Consider the following 21,728-nt stretch of genomic DNA (forward strand, 5'->3'; position numbering starts at 1 on the left):
CCCAATGGGTCCCTTGTGTATAATTCTCAAGACACCAAAAGCAGGCACAGTTTTACTGATTTTCTATTCAAACATTTCCTGCATCCGATTCAAACAGAATTAATATTCTATTTTCCTTGTTTCTTTCTTTCACTGACATATTTAATGTTTTATCTTTTATTGTGGTACTGGGCTTTGAACTCAGGACCTCACACTTGCTAGGCAGGCATTCTACCATATGAGCCATGCCACCAGCCTGGATCTTGGAACCCAAGATTATATACATAGGTTCCAAGGAAGCTCACCAAAAGGGAATATAACTACTTGGACTGACTGGGGGCTACTAGGCAAAAAACAAAAGCTCCAGGTGGCCTTATAGCTCATTCTCCTGAGTTGGAAGAGCATTGCTGTACCATGAACCATACCTGTGATTAGGTATCAGAAAACTACTACAGTCCCCAGATCAAGAACTTGAGTCAAAAATCTTTTGGATTCATTTTCATCACTCATTAAGTAGTTGTACAAATGGATTTCAATTCCAGAAGTCAGGTTATGAGCACATGCATTTTAGTCACAGTTTCTTAAACGAGGATAGACCATAGCACATTATTTCGGAGCATTCATTAAGCTCACCTCTGAGCTCTTTCTGCAAAGGCTATAATATATAGTCTTTATATACATATATATGTGTGTGTATATGTATGTACATATATATAGAGAGAGAGAGACTGAGAGACTGAGAGAGAAATAAACAACTTTATGAAGTATGTGATAGCAGGAAGATAATGAAAGTATACACTTTGAATTTGACTTTGGATTCCAAAACTACATGCCTTTACTTTCCCCTATGAGATCTTGGGCTGTTCACATGTATGTATTCTCGTATCTTTATAATATAAAGTTATTTCATAAGGTTGCTCTGTGGGAATTCCACAAACCACCAAGCATATTAAATGAACACTGATTCATGCTAGCTCCTTCCTATACCATTGCATATTCATTCTGTAGTAAGTAGTCCAAATTCCAAAATGACTTAAGAATATTAGCCATCAGCAGCAATCATTAGAAGTAGCAAGGTGAATGAGGTGTAAATACAGGGGAAGGAAATCAAAAGTGTCCTCCTAAAGTTCTGAAGGTGGTACCATTTGCTGCCCTATACTAAGAAGTTTTATGAGCATTAATAAAAGGAAATGCTTCCAAAAACCAGAGCATGGAAATAATATACTTCTCATTTAGTTCTACTTGTTTGGTCTCAAACTGGAAAATGTCTGTTAGCGCACATCTTAAGAGTTTTAAATGCCCCTACCACTCTAGACTCAGGTCACTAGGGAGAAGACTGCTCCTCTGAAAAGGAGGAGGAGGAGCCCAGGAGCTCTCTCCCACAGCAGATGGTCTGAAGCTGGCCACCAGTGCCCGTGAGTTTCTGCTACTGCAGAAGACACACCTGTCCTTCTGAAGGCCCATTCTCTCAAAACTCAAACCCATCTTTATCAGTAGGCTAACTGGGAGAGGAGAGTCAAATGTATTTATTTTCTTTTTGTCACTTCAAGGGTGATTTTCTTTAAATTGTACTATTTGTTATTATGGTTGATTGTGGTTCCCCCAGAGAATTGCTTTTCTAAGCATGAAGACATCTGTATGACAATGAAATGTGCATTATTCCTCAACCATTACATTTTTAAATTAAAGGAAAAAAATTACAGGGGCTGTGAATGTGGCTCAGTGGTAGAGTGCTTGCCTAGCATGCATGAAGCCCTGGGTTTGATTCCTCGGCACCACATTAACAGAAAAAGGCAGAAGTGGAGCTGTGGCTCAAGAAGTAGAGTGCTATGCTAGTCTTGAGCAAAAAGAAGCCAGAGGCAGTGCTCAGGCCCTCAGTGCCAAGCCCCAGGACTGGCCAAAAAAAAGAAAAAAATTATAATTTTTCCACAAAATGATCATCTTAAAAGTACCACCCCTCCCCTCTCCAAAGTAGCATTTTAAAATCCTGAGGGCCTCAGAAAAGGCCTTGGCCTACAAAACCAGAGTCATCTCAGACCATCCCATGTGTTTGGCTTCTGACAGAAACCATATCCCAGGACCCACAATGTGTGAAAATACAGCAGGCCAGGGCCACAGCAACATGATCTCCTCTTAACTGGCCATCCAGACAGTAAGAGGGATATAGTGCCCATCTTATTTTTAAGAGAAAGAATTAAAAAGACATCAGACAGCTGCAGAGAGAGAGAAGCGCTGGAAAGGCAGAAAAAGTCCTCCATTCAGTACACTAAAAGATCCAGGTTTCCAGAGGGGCCTTCAGGGTGCTGTGAAGGAAAGCTGATTTCTCCCTGAGGAGCCCCAGCTTTGATGCTCAAACTGCTCTCAAACATCAGGCTGTGCAGTTTTGTATAGCAGGGTGCCCTCGGGCGAGACAACCATAAATAGCTTAAAACCAGAATAGAAGATTCCATCTGGTTCTGGAATATTTCAGCAGCACCTGCTTTCAAGGTAACAGTCTGGGAGTTGTCCCCATAGCCTTCCTTTCCAACTCCCTCTCCAACCCCTCACTTTTATTTTAAACGTAAGCAGCTCACATACAATCCAAAGGGGTTTCTGCCACCGCACCTGCTGGAGGAAATGGAGTCTTGTGAATTTCTCTTGAACTGTATGTGTTGTTTTAAAAAACACTGGAGCAGCTAGAAAAGGAAGCCAACAAGTTCTTTAGCTCAAGATCATTATTTCTATGTGTAACTGATCTTTTCTGTGTTTACAGTTAAAATAAGTATCATTTTCGCTATAAAAAGAGGATGCAAAGGTAGTTCCTGCCATTAGGTCAGAAGGGGCTAGAAAAGGAAGATTCTCACTATGCACCAATTGCATTTATATGCCTTATGACAACTAGCACAGAATGAGGAACAACAACTCATAACAGGAGCCCAGAACATGGCTTTAAACAAACAAATAAATAAATGAAGTTGAGGACTTAAAAGTCCATTTTAGGACTGTGTATCCAGATGCACACTCTGTTTTAGATTTGGTAAATGATGAAAAAATACTTTTTATTTTTATTTTGTGATATCAACTTCAGCTTGCCAAAAAATTCCTTTGAATATGAAACCTGAAAGGTTTTCAAATGGGGCATTGAAGATAAATCTTTGTGTGTATCCCCAGTGGTTCCTATCCTCTTTGTGTATATTAAGAAGAGTTGAAAGCTGAGCACTGGTGGCCCATGCCTGTAATCCTAACTAAGCAGGAGGCTGAGATCTCAGGATCATGGTTCAAAGCCAGCAGGGCAGCAAAGTCCATAACATTCTTATCTCAAATTAAGTATAGGAATTAAGTATAATGGAAGCGGAGCTGTGGCTCAAGCAATAGAGTACTAAGCTGAGCAAAAAAAGCTCAGAGACAGTGTCCAGCCTAGGGCTGGGAAGATGGCCTAGTGGTAAAGTGCTCGCCTTGTGTACATGAAGCCCTGGGTTCGATTCCTCAGCACCACATATATAGATAAAAGCCAGACGTGGTGCTGTGGCTCAAGTGGCAGAGTGCTAGCCTTGAGCAAAAAGAAGCCAGGGACAGTGCGCAAGCCCTGAGTCCACGCCCCAGGACTGGCAACAAAAAAAAAAACAAACAAGCAGTGTCCAGCCTATAAGTTCAAGCCCCAGGAGCGGCACTGGAGGATGGGAGGAAAGAAAGGAGGGAGGGGAAGAACTTAAGATAAAACCAAAGACCAAGTGTTATTTGTATAGTGCTCATTACAGGTACACAGTAGCTACTCAGACACTTTTTAATGGAATAAAAAAAAAATGAAGTTAAACTAGTATAAGGCCCTGGGTTCAAATCTATGGATAACCAAAAAAAGTTATAAGCTGAAAGAATTTTAAGTAACATCTTGAGGATGCTGGGAATATGGCCTAGTGGCAAGAATGCTTGCCTCATATACATGAAGCCCTAGGTTCGATTCCTCAGCACCAGATATATAGTAAAGGCCAGAAGTGGCGCTGTGGCTCAAGTTGGCAGAGTGCTAACCTTGAGCAAAACGAAGCCATGGACAGTGCTCAAGTCCTAAGTTCAAGCCCCAGGACTGGCCAAAGAAACAACAACAACAACAAAAATGATTAAAAAAATAACATCTTGATAAGAAAAATTATTTCTTCCCAAAATGCACAATAGGTTCTGAAAAGTTATGAGTGTAAGAATAGTTGCTCAAGTTTTCTCAAGAGATTAACTAAGATCCATATAGATAATGAGCAAAATTATACGACATAACTATCTTTAAAATTCTTTTCTAAAGGCCAAAGAAATTCAACTATGTATATCTCTTTTAACTCGTGAACAACTTTATGATGTTGAAATCTCATGCACTTTCTGTTGACCCAAAACCTAAAGTTCACCTGGAATAGCATATTTCATTATACTTTTGCACTCAAGGAATGCTATGCCATTTGGGCAAATTGGAAGCCGTGAAAAAAATCTCAGTTCTAAGTCATGTGGTTCTATAACAGTGCAAGATTACTAAGATCAACGTGTATAATATATCAGACTCAGATGGTATAAGCTAAAACTGTTAAAATAGTCTCGCTCTCCTGATTTTACAATGAAGAATGACTAGCCTACTCATAACTATTCTTCTACTTAGTGTTATAAATTTAGTATTAATTACCATTCAGAAACTCACTAATTAATAATATCATAGTGAATCTTAAAGAAAAGCAAGATCTTTTAATGATGGGAATGAGTCAGTATGGTAGGAAATAATGCATTTGACTTTATAGTGGTATTTGGGTTAACAGAATGTACTTATTACACTCTAGTACAACATTTCTTTCAAGGTTCGCTAATGACAAGAGTTCAACCTCATTCAAATTTTTTGGTTTAAATAAACGCATGCTTATTTCTCAGGGATTCATTCCTTCATAAAGCTAGTATTAATTACCAAGTGCCTATAATGTGCCAGATATTCTCTGATAGTCTTTAAGGACGGTGCAGTCCTCAGCTTTGAGTCTAGTATGATGATGTATTCTTGCAATCTCAGCTCTTGGGATTACTCAAGGATGAAAAGATAAAGGTCCACCTGGGGTACATAGTATGACTTTGTCTCAAAAGAGAAAAACCTAACTTCTCAGCCTTCGTGGAGCTTACATTTTAATGGGGAGAATAGAAAATATAAATTTAGCAAGCTATATGGTATAAAGGGTGTCTAAGAATCTTTGATCATGAAATTAAGTTTAAATTTTGTAATATAGATGACCTAGTCCTTTATGGACATAATGACTATCACTTTACATTGGACCTCCCCTCAGAGATTGAAAGGTACAGTTGTTAACTGTTTGAAATGAGCTTAATACAGACCATCCTTCTGTACTTTATTGTTCTCTTTGAACTTACATCCCATAATAGCTATCCTTCTCTCATTCAAAGCCGACGCATCTACCTTTCTCTCAACATCAGGAACACAATATCTTGGTCAAGCAAGACAACATGCTAAAGATAGGAAGACACCGGCTTTACCTACAAAGGCTAACTGTCTAAAATGAGAAAAACAAAGTTAGATCAAGAGTATAAGTGAATAACTAAGGTTTGCAAAGTATGCTAGGCATGTCTACAAAAAAGACTGATGATTTCTGTCTACGGAGGACTACTTTGGAAAGACAAGCCAATGTAGGAAGGCAGAAAAGGTACAGAGAATGGCTCACCTAGGCCACAAAGTATATGAATTTGGGAGATCAGGCATGGAGGAATAGATCCTAAAAAGGTAAATTTGGGAACATTAAAGGTTATGTCTGTACAGATGCCACTGTTGGTTGTGACATCTTTCATGAGAAGGGTAGAAAGCAAAAGAAGAGGTGGCTTATGTGCAGATCTGAGTTGCAGCACTAGGCTCACTATAAAGGGTGAATGGATCTGAAAACACAAGAGAAAAAGCATCTGAAGAAAGAATGGAGATTAAGTAGCAAATGGGATAATATTAATAACCTAACCAGCAACAAACGGCACCTCTAATATCTAGGCGGAGCTCTCCATTCAACACTGAACATTCAACCAACAGTAGACCATTTCATGTATATGCTATTCTCAATCTAGTAGTGTTTCTAAACCAAACAGAGGCATTGCCACATGTATGTTAAGTTGGGTTAAGATAGAGAATTTCCTCTTTATGTTAACTATCCATAAAATGTGTGTTCCAGAATTCATATAAGACTATTTTTAACTATCACTGTCATTATCCTAGGGCACTAGAAAGTCAACAGTAAGAAGATACTATACCTTGGCCATCATCCCATGTATTATATATAGTAACACTGTTGTGTGTGTATCTAACTCACCAACTAGTCTGGAAACTCTTCAAGAGCAGGGCTAGCTAATAGTAGCCATTCAGTTAAGGGCTGACAAACATTTGAATTGACCCATCAAATTTTGCTCTGGTGTAACAGAGAGAAGACATACCAATGCATTCTAAATGATGAGAGCACAAAGGCTGCTTAACTGGCTTCATACCAATACAAAATCCATGACCTGAACAGGGATACAAAATCAAACACCAGAATCAGAAGAAGACAATTTTATATTTGTTAACTGGATTTTTGGTGGTGTTGAAGATCACCAAGTCCTTAAGCATGCTAAGTACATACCCTACCACAAAGCTTCCCCTTGGTCTATTAATTTTATTTATTTATTTATTTATTTATTTATTTATTTATTTATTTATTTTTGTCAGTCCTGGGGCTTAACTCAGGGCCTGAGCACTGTCCCTGGCTTCCTTTTGTTCAAGGTTAGCACTCTACCTCTTGAGCCACAGAGCCACTTCCAGCTTTTTCTGTTTATGTGGTGCTGAGGAATCGAACCCAGGGTTTCATGCATGCTAGGCAAGCACTCTACCTCTAAGCCACATTCTCGGCCCCTAAATTTAAAATTTTAAATAAAACTTCCACTCTCAGAAACTTTCTGAATGATGTTACAGGGCCATTGCTGAGCACTTACATACACACAGACATGCACTCCAGTTTAGAAATAAAGAAACAGCTTCTATTATCGATGATGTTCTTGTATCACCTTCCTGTGGTTGTACCTACACTATCTCTGTAATTTTATCTGAGTATATTGGAAACCGTGTATACTGGTATTAGAATTAGGAAATTGAAAGGGAATACCAAAATTGAGAGACACAGGGTAAAAAAAAGACAAACAACTACAAAAGCAATACTTGCAAAACTGTTTGGTGTAAGTGAACTGAACACCTCATGGGGGAAAGGGAAAGGGGGAGGAGGGAGGGGGGTATGAGGGACAAGGTAATAAACAGTACAAGAAATGTATCCAATGCCTAACGTAACAAACTGTAACCTCTCTGTACATCAGTTTGATAATAAAAATTTGAAGAAAAAAAAAAAGAAACAGTAACCCCAAATAATACTGAAATCAAATTTCCCACAGCCTTCAAGAGCTAGGGTAAAATTGTACCCTCCTTCAAAGCAACAACATAAATATGCAGTGTTATGGTCAAGACTGAAGTGTAACAGCCAAAAATGGAAGTTAAATTTCTCTTCATAAAGAAAAGAAATATCTTAAAGATAGTATTAAATCAAAAAGTAAGTAATTGTTGACATCCAAGTCTATTCCCCTGGGCAGGCTGTGCATGAGAACAGCTGAACACATTCATCTCCCAGGTAGCCAGTACAACCCCTCCCTGTGGGCTCTGCACAGATGGCCTCCAGGGCTCAGACTACAAATGCTATGCTAGGTGTAGAAAAGATGATGATGAGATTTGTATAGAGAAATGCAAATGTGTCACAGTCTAGACTGACCATTAGTGAACAAAGACACCTCTCAAGTCAGCCCTTCTTACTTTATGTCCTGTGTGGTATGTGGATTTGGGGATCTAGAGGAAGAGTCTTTTCTTGCTAAGATAAAGCAAGCATATAGAGTAGTACAACAGAGAACTACCCTTTCTGGATTCCACCGAGGGTCTGGCCTTTTATCCCCAGCCCCAAGCCCATGCCTAGGCCCGGGTTTTGTCATGGGCGCCTGCCTCCCTGCTGTCCTGGTCCGGCTGCTCCACATGAGCAGAGAGAGACAGGAGGCAGGCCCCTCTGACACCTACTTAAATAAGGCAGATGCAGGGAAAGCGTGTGGGATGCCTTTACCTCCCCCTCAGGAGGTGCCCAGCAGGAGCCCACAGAGCCAGAAGCTCCAAAATCAGATTTCCACACAGCCTTCCACCCCAGAACAACGCCTTACCTCTCTAGTAGGAGGAAACAAAACATTAAGCAAGTATTGCTCTGGTGTGTGAAGGGGATTTCAGAGGACCTGAGGAAACTTTCTCACAGGACTCTGCTTTTTCTTCCAATCTCTTTTGAGGCCAAGTTGGAAAGCAGTTATGCACTCACTGACCCAAAGGGGACAAGGATGCTGCTTCAAGGAGGCTACAATCAACATCTGCAAGACATCTTGAGCTAGACACATACTCTACATACACAAAATGTCCACAGGAAAGTCAGACAGGCTAATTTCTGACAGCTCCAGATAACAGGAGGAGAAACTAACTCTCATCTTCTACTACTCAGGAGCAACGAGCTCTTCTAACCCAAGGGATGTGAGACAAATACATAAATACAATTATCTGCAGAGCTTCAAGTGCAAGAGCAACACTGTAAAGTCCTTCTCCCCAAGTGCAGTGACTTATGGGAAGCAGATAGGACAATAAAAAAGAACAGCTGGAAAACTTAATTAAAGAACAGCACAAAAACTGACATTGTTTTGTAGAACCAGCCAATAGCCAAAGCCTTTTTCCCTTACCTTAAGATACAGAAGCAGCTCTTGGCTCCTGAAGATAAGCGGCAGAACCCGAATCTCTGTTTGCTGTCAATGTCAGTGAGCACGAATGTGAAGTTCTGGCCAACTTGGCTAACTGTGAGGCTGCAGCAAAGACAGAACAAAGAGAGAAATGAACACTCACTAAGTTTCTTGATAAAGTATCTAATCACCACAAGTCATTGAACTGGTAACATTTCCTCTCTAAGTGAAATTCTTTATAAATAAGTTTAAATTTTATTTCAGTGAAAAGAGGATGGGGGTGGGGGAAGAAGGAAAGAGACAGAGAGGGGAAGAGACAAGTAGGAAGCAGTCCGTTTGGGTGATCACCAAACATGAAACTCATTAGTGTTTTCATACCTTTCACTTACTGAGTTCAGGTCCTGAGGACCAGTCCTGAAAGGAATATTCTACCCACTTCATACATAATACAAAGAAAGAACAAGGAAAGACATTGCCTAAGGTCAGCTAGTTAAGCAGCAAAAGCTGCGTTTTTGCCCCTGCTCTGACTCCAGTGGCACTCCACCAGTGTGTTGTGACAAACACACACCTGACAAACCCTCTCGTTTAAAAACTAATAGTTACAACAGCAGCATAATTCAAGTGTCTACTATGTGCCAGCCATGGTTAAAGCATTCGAAGTACACATCATCTCATTTACCTCACCACTATCAAGGAAATTCAGTGATGATCCTGTGCTATAGGAAAGGATACTGAAGGACAAAATAGATCCAAAAATAAATCGAGATGACAGAGTCACTAAGAACACAAGCTGGTATTCAAACTGGACAGCAAAGAGAGCAAGGGCAGGAATTGCTTTCCTAAATTGCTGAATCTTTCATAATTTCTAAATTTATATTGAACATTTTTTATAATTGAGAGGGCAGAAGTACCAAAACATTAAGCATTGCAATATAATTAGAAATAGAAACAAAAATTTTAGGCAAAGACATTTTTTTAAAAAGCTAAACATTTCTGGAAAAGACTTTAATATAAAGCATATAATATCATATATTCCTTCTTGTGTAGTTGGTATTTTTTTGTTGGCTTGGCTTTTTTTTTTTTTTGGCCAGTCCTGGGGCTTGGACTCAGGGCCTGAGCACTGTCCCTGGCTCGTTTTTGCTTAACACTAGCACTCTACCTCTTGAGCCACATCACCACTTCTGTCTTCTTCCATTTATGTGGTGCTGAGGAATCGAACCCAAGGCTTCATGAATGCTAGGCAAGCACTCTACCACTAAGCCACATTCCTAGCCCCTTGTGCTGTTTTTTTGTATCGTTTTTATCTATAGTTTACATAAAAGCAATATATGAAACTATTAAACGATTAAAAATCATTATTATGATGTATTTTAGTAAAAATCAATCGCTTAAATAAAAATAAATAGATTAATCTAGAAATTCCCTTTCAAAAGAACAAAACAGCTGAGAATGTGGCTTAGTGTTAGAGTGCTTGCCTAGCATGCATGAAGCCCTGGGTTCAATTCTTCAATACCACATAAACAGAAAAGGCAGGAAGTGGTGCTGTGGCTCAAGTGGTAGAGTATGAAAGAAAGAAAAGAAAGAAGGAAGGGGGGGAGAGAGGGAAGGAGGGAAAGGAAAGGAGAGGGGAAGAAGAGAAGGAGGGAGGGAGGGAGGGAGGCAGGGAGGGAGAGAGGGAGCAAGGAAAGGGAGGAAAGTAGGAAAGGAGGGAGGGAGGAAGAAAGGAACCTACCCATATTTCAAATTCTAATACATAAAGTTACAGTGATATTTTAGAATTTGAAATTGAATTACTCTAGAGATTAATCAACTAGTATTGCATATATTATATTTTTAAAGGAAATTCAGTTTGGTAAAGTACTCAAATTAATATAAAATATTTATATTGAGGCTAGGACCTACAATTTAGTTTATGAATTGTCGGTGGAAATGAAAATCTTGGCCTACTAGAATTTTCCATGATTCTTATTGAGTCTTTGGATATAATATAAATTAAGTATTCAAATAAAGGGTAGATTTTCTTTCTAAAACTCTCTTTCACAAACCACATAAGAAAATTAATAGTAAACAGATAGTCAAAGTACCCCAATACAAAGGTCAAGGGCTCTACCTAGTTATTTTTAAGGAAACATTTCCATCCCTTGGAGAGTAGTTAAGAGAGGAAAATAATTCAGAAAGAAGTGTTCCACACTCCTTATTTAAGTAGGAAAGTGAACAAACACAAGGTGACAATTTAAAAGCAACATGGTAATAAAGCAGGTGTAAGTAATGCTATCCCTCCACCTTACACAGCCAGGAGAAGGAACACATTTCCATAAAAGTTATAGAGCTGTCAAGGGGACACCAAACGCTACCTTCTTATGGCTGTTATGTTTTATCTATAAAGCTTGGATACTGTGTTACTATGGCGATTTAATACTATGTTTTAAAGGGGGATTATATGATTAGTTTTAACAAGGTTGAGAACTGAAGATGTGTGAGAAACAGGATTCTAGTTCACATAATTAAAGTGATGTGGAGGAAAGTAGGCCTCAAATGGGAGAGGAAAAACCCATTTTTATTAAAATATTTAAAGCAACAGGTCTAGATGAGCCTAACACAATTAACATCACTTGAGAAATACTACTATGTGATAATACTATGACTGTTCATTATTTTTACCTTAAGGTTTGATTTCACTAGAATGCATAAAATGAAAAATCTTCTGAGAAGCATCCTAGAAAAGAAGGGTATTGATAGAACTAGATAAAAAGAAAATACCCGAGATCCCTAGGAAAAGGACATATGACTTGTAAATTGGCTGTCATTAATTTCCTACTATCTTTAAATTACTATTAAAAATGCTGAAAACTGCTGGGTACTGGTGGCTCATATCTACAATCCTAGTTACTCAAAAGCATAAGACCTGAGGATTGCAGTTTGAAGCGAGACTGAGCAGTCAAGCCCATGAGACTCTTATCTCCAATTAACCATCAAAAAGCCAGAAGTAGATCTCTGAGTTCAAGACCAAGATTTGCACACACACACACACACACACACACACACACACACACACACACGGAATGGAAAAAGGAAAGAAAAGAAGTTTTCACTGTGTTTGGCTACACTGTAGGCTAAAAGAAAAATTCATTACTTGTGTACTAGGTTTGAAGCTCGACTCAGTCACTGCTAACTAGGCCTTCACTTAGCAAGTTACTTAAAGCCAATAAGCACTTTAGTTTCTTCATCCAAAATACCATACAACTCAAGAGTTATTTGGAAAATATTTGGAGTTATTTGGGATAGCATTTATTATGAAGGCCAATAGGAATAATTAATAAAAGGTAGGTGAGCTATTGCTAAGGAAATAAAAATGTAAAACTCACGTTAAAATCATGCATTTACATAGAATCTTCCTGGTAGTGTTTTATAGTCCCCACAAATGCCTTATCTATGCATTTTTTTTTCAGTAAGGATAGTCCTCTGGAAGCCCAAGTGATCCTACACTGGCATTTGTGAAAGTCTTGGGGAGTAGGGGCAAAGCCACAGTTTAGAAAACAACTTCTTTTGTCATTGTTGTTGGCTGTAAGGCTTGAACTTGGGGTCTGGGTGCTATCCTGAGCTTTTGCACTCAAGGCTAGCACTCTACCACTTCGAGACCCAGCACCACTTCTGGTTTTCTGGTGGTTAATTGGAGAAAAGAATCTCATAGACTTTCCTGCCCAGGCTGGCTTTGAACCACAATCCCCAGATCTCAGCCTTCTGAGTGGTTAGGATTACAGGCATGAGCCACTAATGCCCCTAGAAAGCACTTCTTATTCTCAACTGACTTCCCTTGAAGAACAAGTCATCAAAAACACAAAATCAATTGACTCTCAAATACCTTCTCTTGGTCTTTTTTTTCCTGGGGCTTAAACTCAGGGACTGAGCACTGTCCCTGGCTTCTTTTTGCTCAAGGCTAGCACTCCACCACTAGAGCCACAGCGCCACCTCTGGCTTTTTCTGTTTATGTGGTGCTGAGGAACCGAACTCAGGGCTTCCTGCATGCAAGCACTTTACCACTAAACAACATTTCCAGCCCATCTTGGCCATTTTTTAATAAACCAAGTCTGACAGGGGCAGTAAAACAAAGGTTAACTTGAAGGGCCCTGAATCTCCAAGGAATTTGTCATTCTTTACCCACCTGCTGAGGTACTAGTCTATGGGAGAGTGTACTATATCCCATAAAATGACAAGGGAAAGAGTCTGCTTCCTTAAAGACTGTAGTTTTTATGATATCAGCATCCATAATTTCTACAGGAATCAGAGATTCTATAATGATTAAATAAAAAGGAATTTTAGGAACCATCTCAACCAATTCCCTTTTTTCATAGATAGGAAATTTGAGAGTTGCGGTTTTGTTTTCCAAAGTAATTAGTACTAGGACAAAAACACAAACAAACCTTTAGTTCAGTGACTTTCCTTACACCATGTTGCACTAAACCCAAAAGGAAACTTCCCTAAGAAGTTTCACCTCAGTGTAAGGAGCTGAAGTATGTGAAGAATGCAGATGGCTGTCTCAGCAAATGGATTATACTTCTTGCAAAGCTACTGAAATCAAATTTGAGTATCACCAGAAATCAACCAACTGATCAGGTTCCAGTACAGATCACTCTTAGATGTTTTTCCCATGCTTAGTTAAGCAAATATGGAATATAAGGCCAAAAAGGAATAACTACTCAAACCAAGTCTAAGCTTCATGCTGCCTCAAATATGTCTGTTTGCTACTGAAAGCTACCCCACAGCATCCAGCTTAGTCTTGAAGTTGTTTACAGGTCCACTGTATGAACAGCATGACATATGTGGATAGGCAGTTTGGGTCTAGTCTTCTAGTAAGAAATGAAATCTTACATGTCAGTCTCACATTAAGTTTAACCATTTTGCAAACTGAGCTCCAATTATACAAGTACTGTAACAAGTGCTGGATATGCAATGTTTGCCCTTGTAATGTTCACTATCTAGTTGGAGAGGAATCACAAATATACCAAACTCAGACTGTGATAGTATTATGAAACCAAAAAAGCACCAAGACATAAACAAAAGAAGCCTGACTGAGATAATGTGATCAGAGATAGTTTCGCAGGAATGACAACAATCTCGACCTAAAGGATGGGAAGAAGCCTAAAGGATGGGATGAAGGAGCAAAGGACCAGGCGTTCCAGGCACAGAGAAAAGCTTTGCAAAGATTCTGTAGGCTGGAAAGACCAAACATGTTCACTAAATGAAAAAGATAGGTACAGCTGAAGCACAGATGCTACCCCACAGTGCATAGCAGTATCACATAAAGTGAGCTACATAGGAGGGATGGAGGCGTGGCTCAGCTTATACAGTGCCAGCCAATGAGCAAAGTGTCAGATACCAAGTTCAAGTCCAGGTCTTGAAATAACAACAAAAAAGTAAGCCATATAAAGTTAAGCCATCAGATCACACAGGATACCTCGTTAAGAATTGTAACTTGGGGATGGGGGTGGAGAAAATAATGATGTTTTTGTTGTGTACCTACTATATACTGTTACTTTACACACATTATTTTTATCCCTCAAACCACTCTCTAAAGTAATTTTTAACAGAAGAGATTAGAAAAGTATAAAAACCTGTCTATGTGCACATAATTAACGTAGTATATCTGGGGTCTAATATAGTTTAGAAAATCCACTGACTGGCTTTAATCAAGAGAAAAGCATAATCAGGCTCATAGTTTCAAACATTTGATCTGATTCGCGTGGAGAATAATTTGAAAGAAGGTAAGGTAGGAGCACAGGAAATGATCAAGAGGCTACTGCAGTATTGCAGGTGAGATCAGGGATGGAGGAGAGTAAATAGTTCAAGTTTTGGACAGCAGGAATAAGTAACAACAGACTTGCAGATTAAGAACTGGGAGGTAGAGATGGAAGCACCCGCAAGGAGAGCAGACGAACATCTGCTAACAGGAAGGACTTAAGAAGTTTAGATGAGATAGTCAAGTACTCCTGTCTGAGAAGCCTGTTAAACATTTAAATTGAAATCTCAAGTACAGAGTTGATTGTACAAGTTAGGAAATCAGAAGAAGAAACATTTGTTTGCAGCTATAAATTTTGAAGTCATCTACACAAACATGGTATTTATCAGAGTGGTAAAAATGAGATCACTTTAGGGAAAAACAGGAGAGCATTCAGCACTCATTTGCTCATTCACAGAAACACCAAGTGAGAGGATGAGTGCAGGTGATCATCAAAGAAAAACAGAACCAGAGAAAGAACAAACAGGAAAGAGATGTCAACTGTGCTGATGCATCAAGATGAGAAAAGACATCTATTGCATTGAACAATGCAGGGATGCAGTTGACTTTGATAGGAGCAGATCTAGTTGACAACAGAAGCAAGAGATAAGACTGAAAAGGCAGGGAGGAATAAACTGAAATGTGACAATAACTCTTTCAAGAAGTACGAATTAGATGTAATTGAGTGGAAATGAAGAGCTGGAAATTGGAAATTGTTTTTAGAATGGAGGAAGATTAGGATTTACAGGATTCGACTGAGGCAGTGATGCGAAAAGAAGCAGCAATAAGTCTAAACTATATTAGACCCCAGATATACGACATTAATTATGTGAGCATAGACAAGTTATTATGCTTTTCTAATCTCTTCTCTTAAAAAAATTACTCTAGAGAGTGGTTTGAGGAATAAAAATAATGTGTATACTGGATACTGTATATACTGGTATTAGAAATAGGAAAGTTGAAAGGGAATATCAAACTCGAGAAACAAAGGATAAAAAGACAAACGGGGAAAAAAAAAGACAAACGACTCCAAAAGCAATACTTGCAAAAACATTTGGTGTAAACCAACTGAACAACTCAAGAGGGGGAGAACAAAAGGGGGGAGTGGGAGGGAGGAATGAGGGTGGGGGTAACAAACAGTACAAGAAATGTACCCAAGGCCTAAGGTATGAAACTGTAACTTCTCTGTACAACACTTTGACAATAAATAAGTATGAAAAAAATAATGTGCATAAAGTAACAGTATATAGTAGGTACACAGCAAAAACATCATTGTTATGCAATTATAAAAATCAATAGGTGGAAATAAAACATTTTCTCCCCCTATTTAGTGGAGCTTACTAGCAATTTTCTGTTGACTGTTGTGAAGCTATCTTCTTCAGGGAATGAGGGGCATTAGGCAGGAATCAAATTTTAACCAACCACTACCTTTTTTATTTTTCTGACAATAATGAGCTTTTTCACTATTGGCAGTACTGAGGTTTCAACTTAGGGCCTCACCTCTGAGGCATGCCACCAGTTCCACCTTCTTTCTTGTTTTTTTTTGTTGTTGTTGTTGTTGTTTTATTTTTTGGTACGGAGGATTCAACTTAGAGCCTCTCACTTGCTGAGCAAGGATTTATGAATTAAGCAATCATCTAAGTCATTTGGTTTTAGTTTGACTTTAGTTTCACACTAACTTTGCCCAAATTGACCTCAAACTGCAATCCTATTGTCATCCAACGAGCTGGGATTATAGGCATGAGTAACTATCAAACTATTTCTTCCCATCTGTAATTAAAAGAGCCTCAAAGCTCCCTTCTATAAAACACCTTTAATCTGCCTAATCTTAGGTTTCTCTGGGGACCAACAGTAGGCCACACACTACCAGACAAAAGGTAACAACTACCTGCTGAAGAAACTCATCAAAGAATTCTAACAATGAATAGAGATCTGTTCACTGCTTTGCTTATATGAGCCTACCAAAGGAAGTACAAATAATTATTAAATTAAAAAGTAGTGAAACTCTGAACTGGAGGTGTGGCTCAAGTGGTAGAATGCAAGCCATGAGCGCTTGCCTCGTATACATCAAGCCCTGAGTTCAATTCCCTAGCACCACATATACAGAAAATGGCCAGAAGTGGCACTTTGGCTCAAGTGGCAGAGTGCTAGCCTTGAGCAAAAAAAAAAAATCCAGGGACAGTGCTCAGGCCCTGAGTCCAAGCCCCAGGACTGGCCAAAAAAAAAAAGAATACAAGGCCCTAAGTCTAAGCCCAGTAAAAACTTTTAAATGCACCAAAGCCAGAGGAACAACAGAGAACTCAGTCTATTCCCTCCTTTTATCCATGAAGAAATGAAAGTACTTAGAGGTGAAGCAAAAAGCCTTACAGCACAGAGTAAGTCAGTGGTAGCACCTAAATTAAAACCTACATCTCCTGGTTGCTTACCACAATGTGTCCGGTAAGGCCCAATTGCTATGCAATTATCTAATGCTGTAAAAATAATCACAGAATACAAATGAACCATAATTTAAGCTAAACTAAGGGACGAACTGGACTTGGTTTGAAAAGTGGGGGTGATTGCATGGCAGTAGACATGAGAGGAGAGGTGTGGGAAGATACATGCAAATTCACTAATCCTATTGTGCATGCATGGTATTTTCTTCATCAATCTAAATTTTCTACTTTTCTACAATGAATATGACTTCTGAAATAAATTTTTGAAAGTATGATTGCTTTATGTTGGATGGATTTAACGTAGTAGTATGGTAAAACAAAAAAAAATGTATGGTGGAACTGAAGTGGACTGTGAAAAAGAAGAGTTGGAAAAGCAATTCTGCTGTACACTAGGACAAGTGCCCAAGTGGAACCTTGGGCATGTTACTGAATCTGGGCCTCTGTTCCCCTACATGTGGAATCCTGGTAATATTAGCACTGCAAGTTGGTAACGTTTCAGTGCAAAAAATCGTGCAGCAGAATGCCAAGCACATAGCAGATATGTAATTACATAATAAAACAATAACTAGCATTTGAACTACATTTGTATCTGTGGTTACATTCTAAATAATTAAATGATATCTTTGCTCCTAAAAAGATGCTGTCACTTCATTCTCCTAACCATGGAAGGATGTAAGCATAGTTTACGGCAAATGAATGGTAGTTTACTTTTGAGTTCTTTCAGAGGATAAGCACAAACAGGGAAAAGAATAGCTTTACCGGGGCTGGGAATATGGCCTAGTGGCAAGAGTGCTTGCCTCCTACACATGAAGCTCTCGGTTCAATTCCCCAGCACCACATATATGGAAAACGGCCAGAAGGGGCACTGTGGCTCAGGTGGCAGAGTGCTAGCCTTGAGCCGGAAGAAGCCAGGGAAGATGCTCAGGCCCTTAGTCCAAGGACCAGGACTGGCCCCCCCAAAAAAAGAATAGCTTTTCCATAAACCAGTACATCTTGAGAGCACTGACTAACTGAAGCTGTCAGCCATCAAGAGCAAGCAATTGGGACTGGGAATATGGCCTAGTGGTAGAGTGCTTGCCTCGCATACATTAAGCCCTGGGTTCGATTCCTCAATACCACATATATAGAAAAAGCCAGAAGTGACACTGTGGCTCAAGAGGTAGAGTACTATGCTAGTCTTGAGCAAAAAGAAGCCAGGGACAGTGCTCAGGCCCTGAGTCCAAGCCCCAGGACTGGCAAAAAAAAAAAAAAAAAAAAAAAAAAACAAGAGCAAGCAATCAGTAATCCAAGTATAGAATGTAACTCTACTTTTATTTATTTCATCAATCAGGAGAAAAGACTTTGAGCTCCATACAGGGAACTAGGCACTGGTATGCCAATACTCCTCTTCATCAAGAGCTTTGAGGATAGAGAAAGATAGAAATAACTGTTGACTGAGAAGAAGAACTTGTCCTTTCTCAGTTCTGTAATTACACAGCTGTGATAATAAGCCACTCACTTCCCCTCAGTGAATCTTGGCTTCCTATCTGTAAAATGGGATGTCTGAACCTGATGAGTTTCAGTTTTAAAATCTAGAAGTCTTGCTCCCACACATTTTCAAGGCCTCTTGTGGCCAGAGCCCAAGCTTTCGTGGTACACATCACCCTCTCCCCAGAAGGCTCCATCTGCTCTGGCGAACATCTCCAAGCTCACTCAGGGTTTCTCCTCTGCTTTACTCTGCAGTACATATGGGGTGTTAGGTTCCCCCTTGCACTTACCACTTCTTGCTGGCCTGGCAGACTCAATACAAGTCTCACCCACCATAACAAGTTTTCTTTGACCATGTCAGTCTCCTCTAACTGCCTCATCCTTTCAAACAGTGTTTAAAATGCCTTTATTATACTGCTTAGATTTTATTAGGAACACATGGAAGACAGAGCTCCAAATCTAAGACCATTTCCATATTCTGCACATCACCCAACACATCCTGAGCCTTCCCTTGCTCTTTGGAGGGGAAAGAAAAAAAATACCACCAGCTATCATCTAGAGTTGCTCCAAAGAATAAATGAGAAAGTATCCAGCATTTTGAATACAACCAGACAGTATCTAGAACTTTAACTAAAAGCAATTAGAAACCCAAATGTTAATTTCCTTCCATTCCTCTACGCTTACTGATTGCTATTCACCGCAAGGTGGTCTGCAAAATAAGGCATTCATTTGAGAGATAGAAACCTAGAATTGGCCAGGAGCCTCAAAGCATCATTGGTAATTCAACTTTCCTGTAGCTTAGATTGTTTCAAATGAAGATAATGATACTTGCTCCTATCTCTTATGATAGGATGATAAAATGAGGTAACACATGAGAAAGTACTTTCTTCTGAAAAGCCACAAGCATTATTATTTTTCATAAGTCCAAATTTCAGGGGGAAAAAACTCTTAAAAACAACACAAGACAGCAAGATGTCAATGTTAACGGGTGATTTGATGATGACTGTGAAAAATCCCACTCTTGATACAGACTAAAAATGTCAGAAAGTTTTCTTATTGTTTCTCAGGGTAGAAAAGCACAGATACTGAAAAGATTAGGAAGCATCTGTTCTGAATGAAATCACCTGGGGCATTGCTCATGTCCCATGCCATTCTATTTTCATATCATAAACACACCTGGGAGCTTCATAGGCCTCAGAATCTGGCATATTTGACAGTGCTAACTGCAAACTAACAAAAAAAAATTCATGACATTAAAACCTTTGTATTTCTTGTAAATGAGTCATTGTGATTATGTCTTCTGTGTGAAAGTATACCAAAACAGAAAGAAAACAGAAGAGATAAAATATTGGCCCCCTAAAATGGGGCAGGGGAGGGGGGTGTTTTGGTATCCATACAAGTTGGTTTCTGTTTGTTTTTGGTATCAACAGAAATTATCAACACCCAGAGGTATATGGTATAATACAATGTAAGAAAGAATTAGTATACATATCCATGAAGAAACATTTCTATCCCTAAATAATTTTATGCAAAAAATTGTAACATGATTATAGGAGGAATATGATTAAAGGAGGGTAAGTTAAAGAACTGGGTTTTAGAAGAGAAAAATTTTCCAACAGCAATGAAAAGGTATCCAGCAATACTGATGACAAAAATAGGTTCTAGAATTATCAATGATAAAATTTTGCTTTTCTTCCATTTCAGGATATAATCATCCAGACAGGTAGGTAAGTAAGCAGAGGGGTACATGTAGTGTAATGAGAAAAAGGTGTGTTTCGTGTGTGCATGCATTTGAGTTAGGGTGGGGCAGATTTAATGTCATTGTGTATTTCTTCAGATATCAATTTACAAAGTCAATTAAGAAATTCCTATCCAGGGCTGGGAATATGGCCTAGTGGCAAGAGTGCTTGCCTCCTACACATGAAGCTCTCGGTTCAATTCCCCAGCACCACATATATGGAAAACGGCCAGAAGGGGCGCTGTGGCTCAGGTGGCAGAGTGCTAGCCTTGAGCGGGAAGAAGCCAGGGACAGTGCTCAGGCCCAGGACTGGCCAAAAAAGAAAAGAAATACCTATCCAAAACAGATCACACCACTCTAATAAGAAGTCATATAAAAACATATTCTTACACATTTTTGCTAACATCTAACTACATTTAAAAAACATTTCAACGTTATCATTTTGTACAAATATGTCTTTGCCATAATTTGTAACATTTCAGAAGTGACTGGAGATTTCATGCATCACTAATTCATACATACAAATGTGAAGTTTATATTAAACATCTCTAAATAACAACCCATTTCCTTTCTATTTTTAGAAGGAATAAGATAAGGGACAAGAAGCCTCTTATTACAAAGACTGGCCCTCTTAAAATTAAAGCTATTCTGTTTTGAGCACCAATCTGCCACTAAAACATCCCTGGTACTAGGGTTTAAAGAGATGAGTCTGGAAATACTACAATGGTTGATTGGCTGAAAACATAACATGTAAGAACCAGGGAGAGCAGTGATTATAAGTGGCTGGCAACATTCCAGAATTGCTCTTTAGTACTCTTTTAAACTCTTCTGGCTACCAATTCTCATCCAACACCATTTTTAGACTTATGCCAAATAAGCCAGAACACTGGTATTACAAAGTTATACAAAGACCTAAGCAGCATACATGATATTCACATGCTCTCTAAATCACTACAATCCTCAGGCCCTGCCTCATTTGTACAATACTGATAAAATCTTCTTGAAGATGGGCCTATTTTGTAACTTCTTGAAATATATTATGGAAGTTGCTACTGATAATATTTATTTTCTACAATCTGTCAATAAAAGTGAACTTTTCAAAGCAATGCATACACAGTCTCATAGATCAATTTTACATTAAGAGAAAATTGAGAAGAGACAACAATCAAGTGAATAAAATAATGATTAGAAAAAAAATGTTTTCAACTGTAACAAAAAAAGTGGTAAACATTTCTTTAAAAGACAGAGGTATTGATATTTCATTAATATAATTAGTACTTAATATAACTAGTATAATTATATTGATATATTAGTTATGTTTTATTATTTATTGTACATGTTATATATTATATTAATTAGCATAATTAGTAATTATAACTTTATAAAGTAAAATTTTAAAAACCTGCCAACTGAGACTTGCTTTCAAAATGAGACCACTACAAAGAAACCTTGGATTATTTTAATTACCTTGAAGTTCTTATCTTTGCACATTTCCAGAAAAATGGTTATAAATACTGGAAAAATGTTTAGATGGTAGTATACTTTTTAGTATGAATGCCAACTTCAG

General features: G+C 38.7%; 1 protein-coding gene across 9 annotated transcripts in view; it reads right to left on the bottom strand.

The window, feature by feature from the left end:
* Positions 1 to 21,728, bottom strand: part of Dennd1a (DENN domain containing 1A) — a 453,328-nt gene that overhangs the window by 306,579 nt on the left and 125,021 nt on the right. For 6 of the 9 annotated variants that reach the window (XM_048342167.1, XM_048342121.1, XM_048342131.1 and 3 more), the window contains one exon: positions 8,749 to 8,868. The exons of the other annotated variants lie outside the window; for them this stretch is intronic. In XM_048342167.1, the coding sequence (XP_048198124.1) occupies positions 8,749 to 8,868 (120 nt within the window). The remainder of the gene's footprint in view (positions 1 to 8,748; positions 8,869 to 21,728) is intronic. 9 annotated transcript variants of the gene reach the window in all.

Source organism: Perognathus longimembris, chromosome 1 (assembly GCF_023159225.1).
Source record: "Perognathus longimembris pacificus isolate PPM17 chromosome 1, ASM2315922v1, whole genome shotgun sequence".
In the NCBI taxonomy this organism is placed as follows: Eukaryota; Metazoa; Chordata; class Mammalia; order Rodentia; family Heteromyidae; genus Perognathus; species Perognathus longimembris.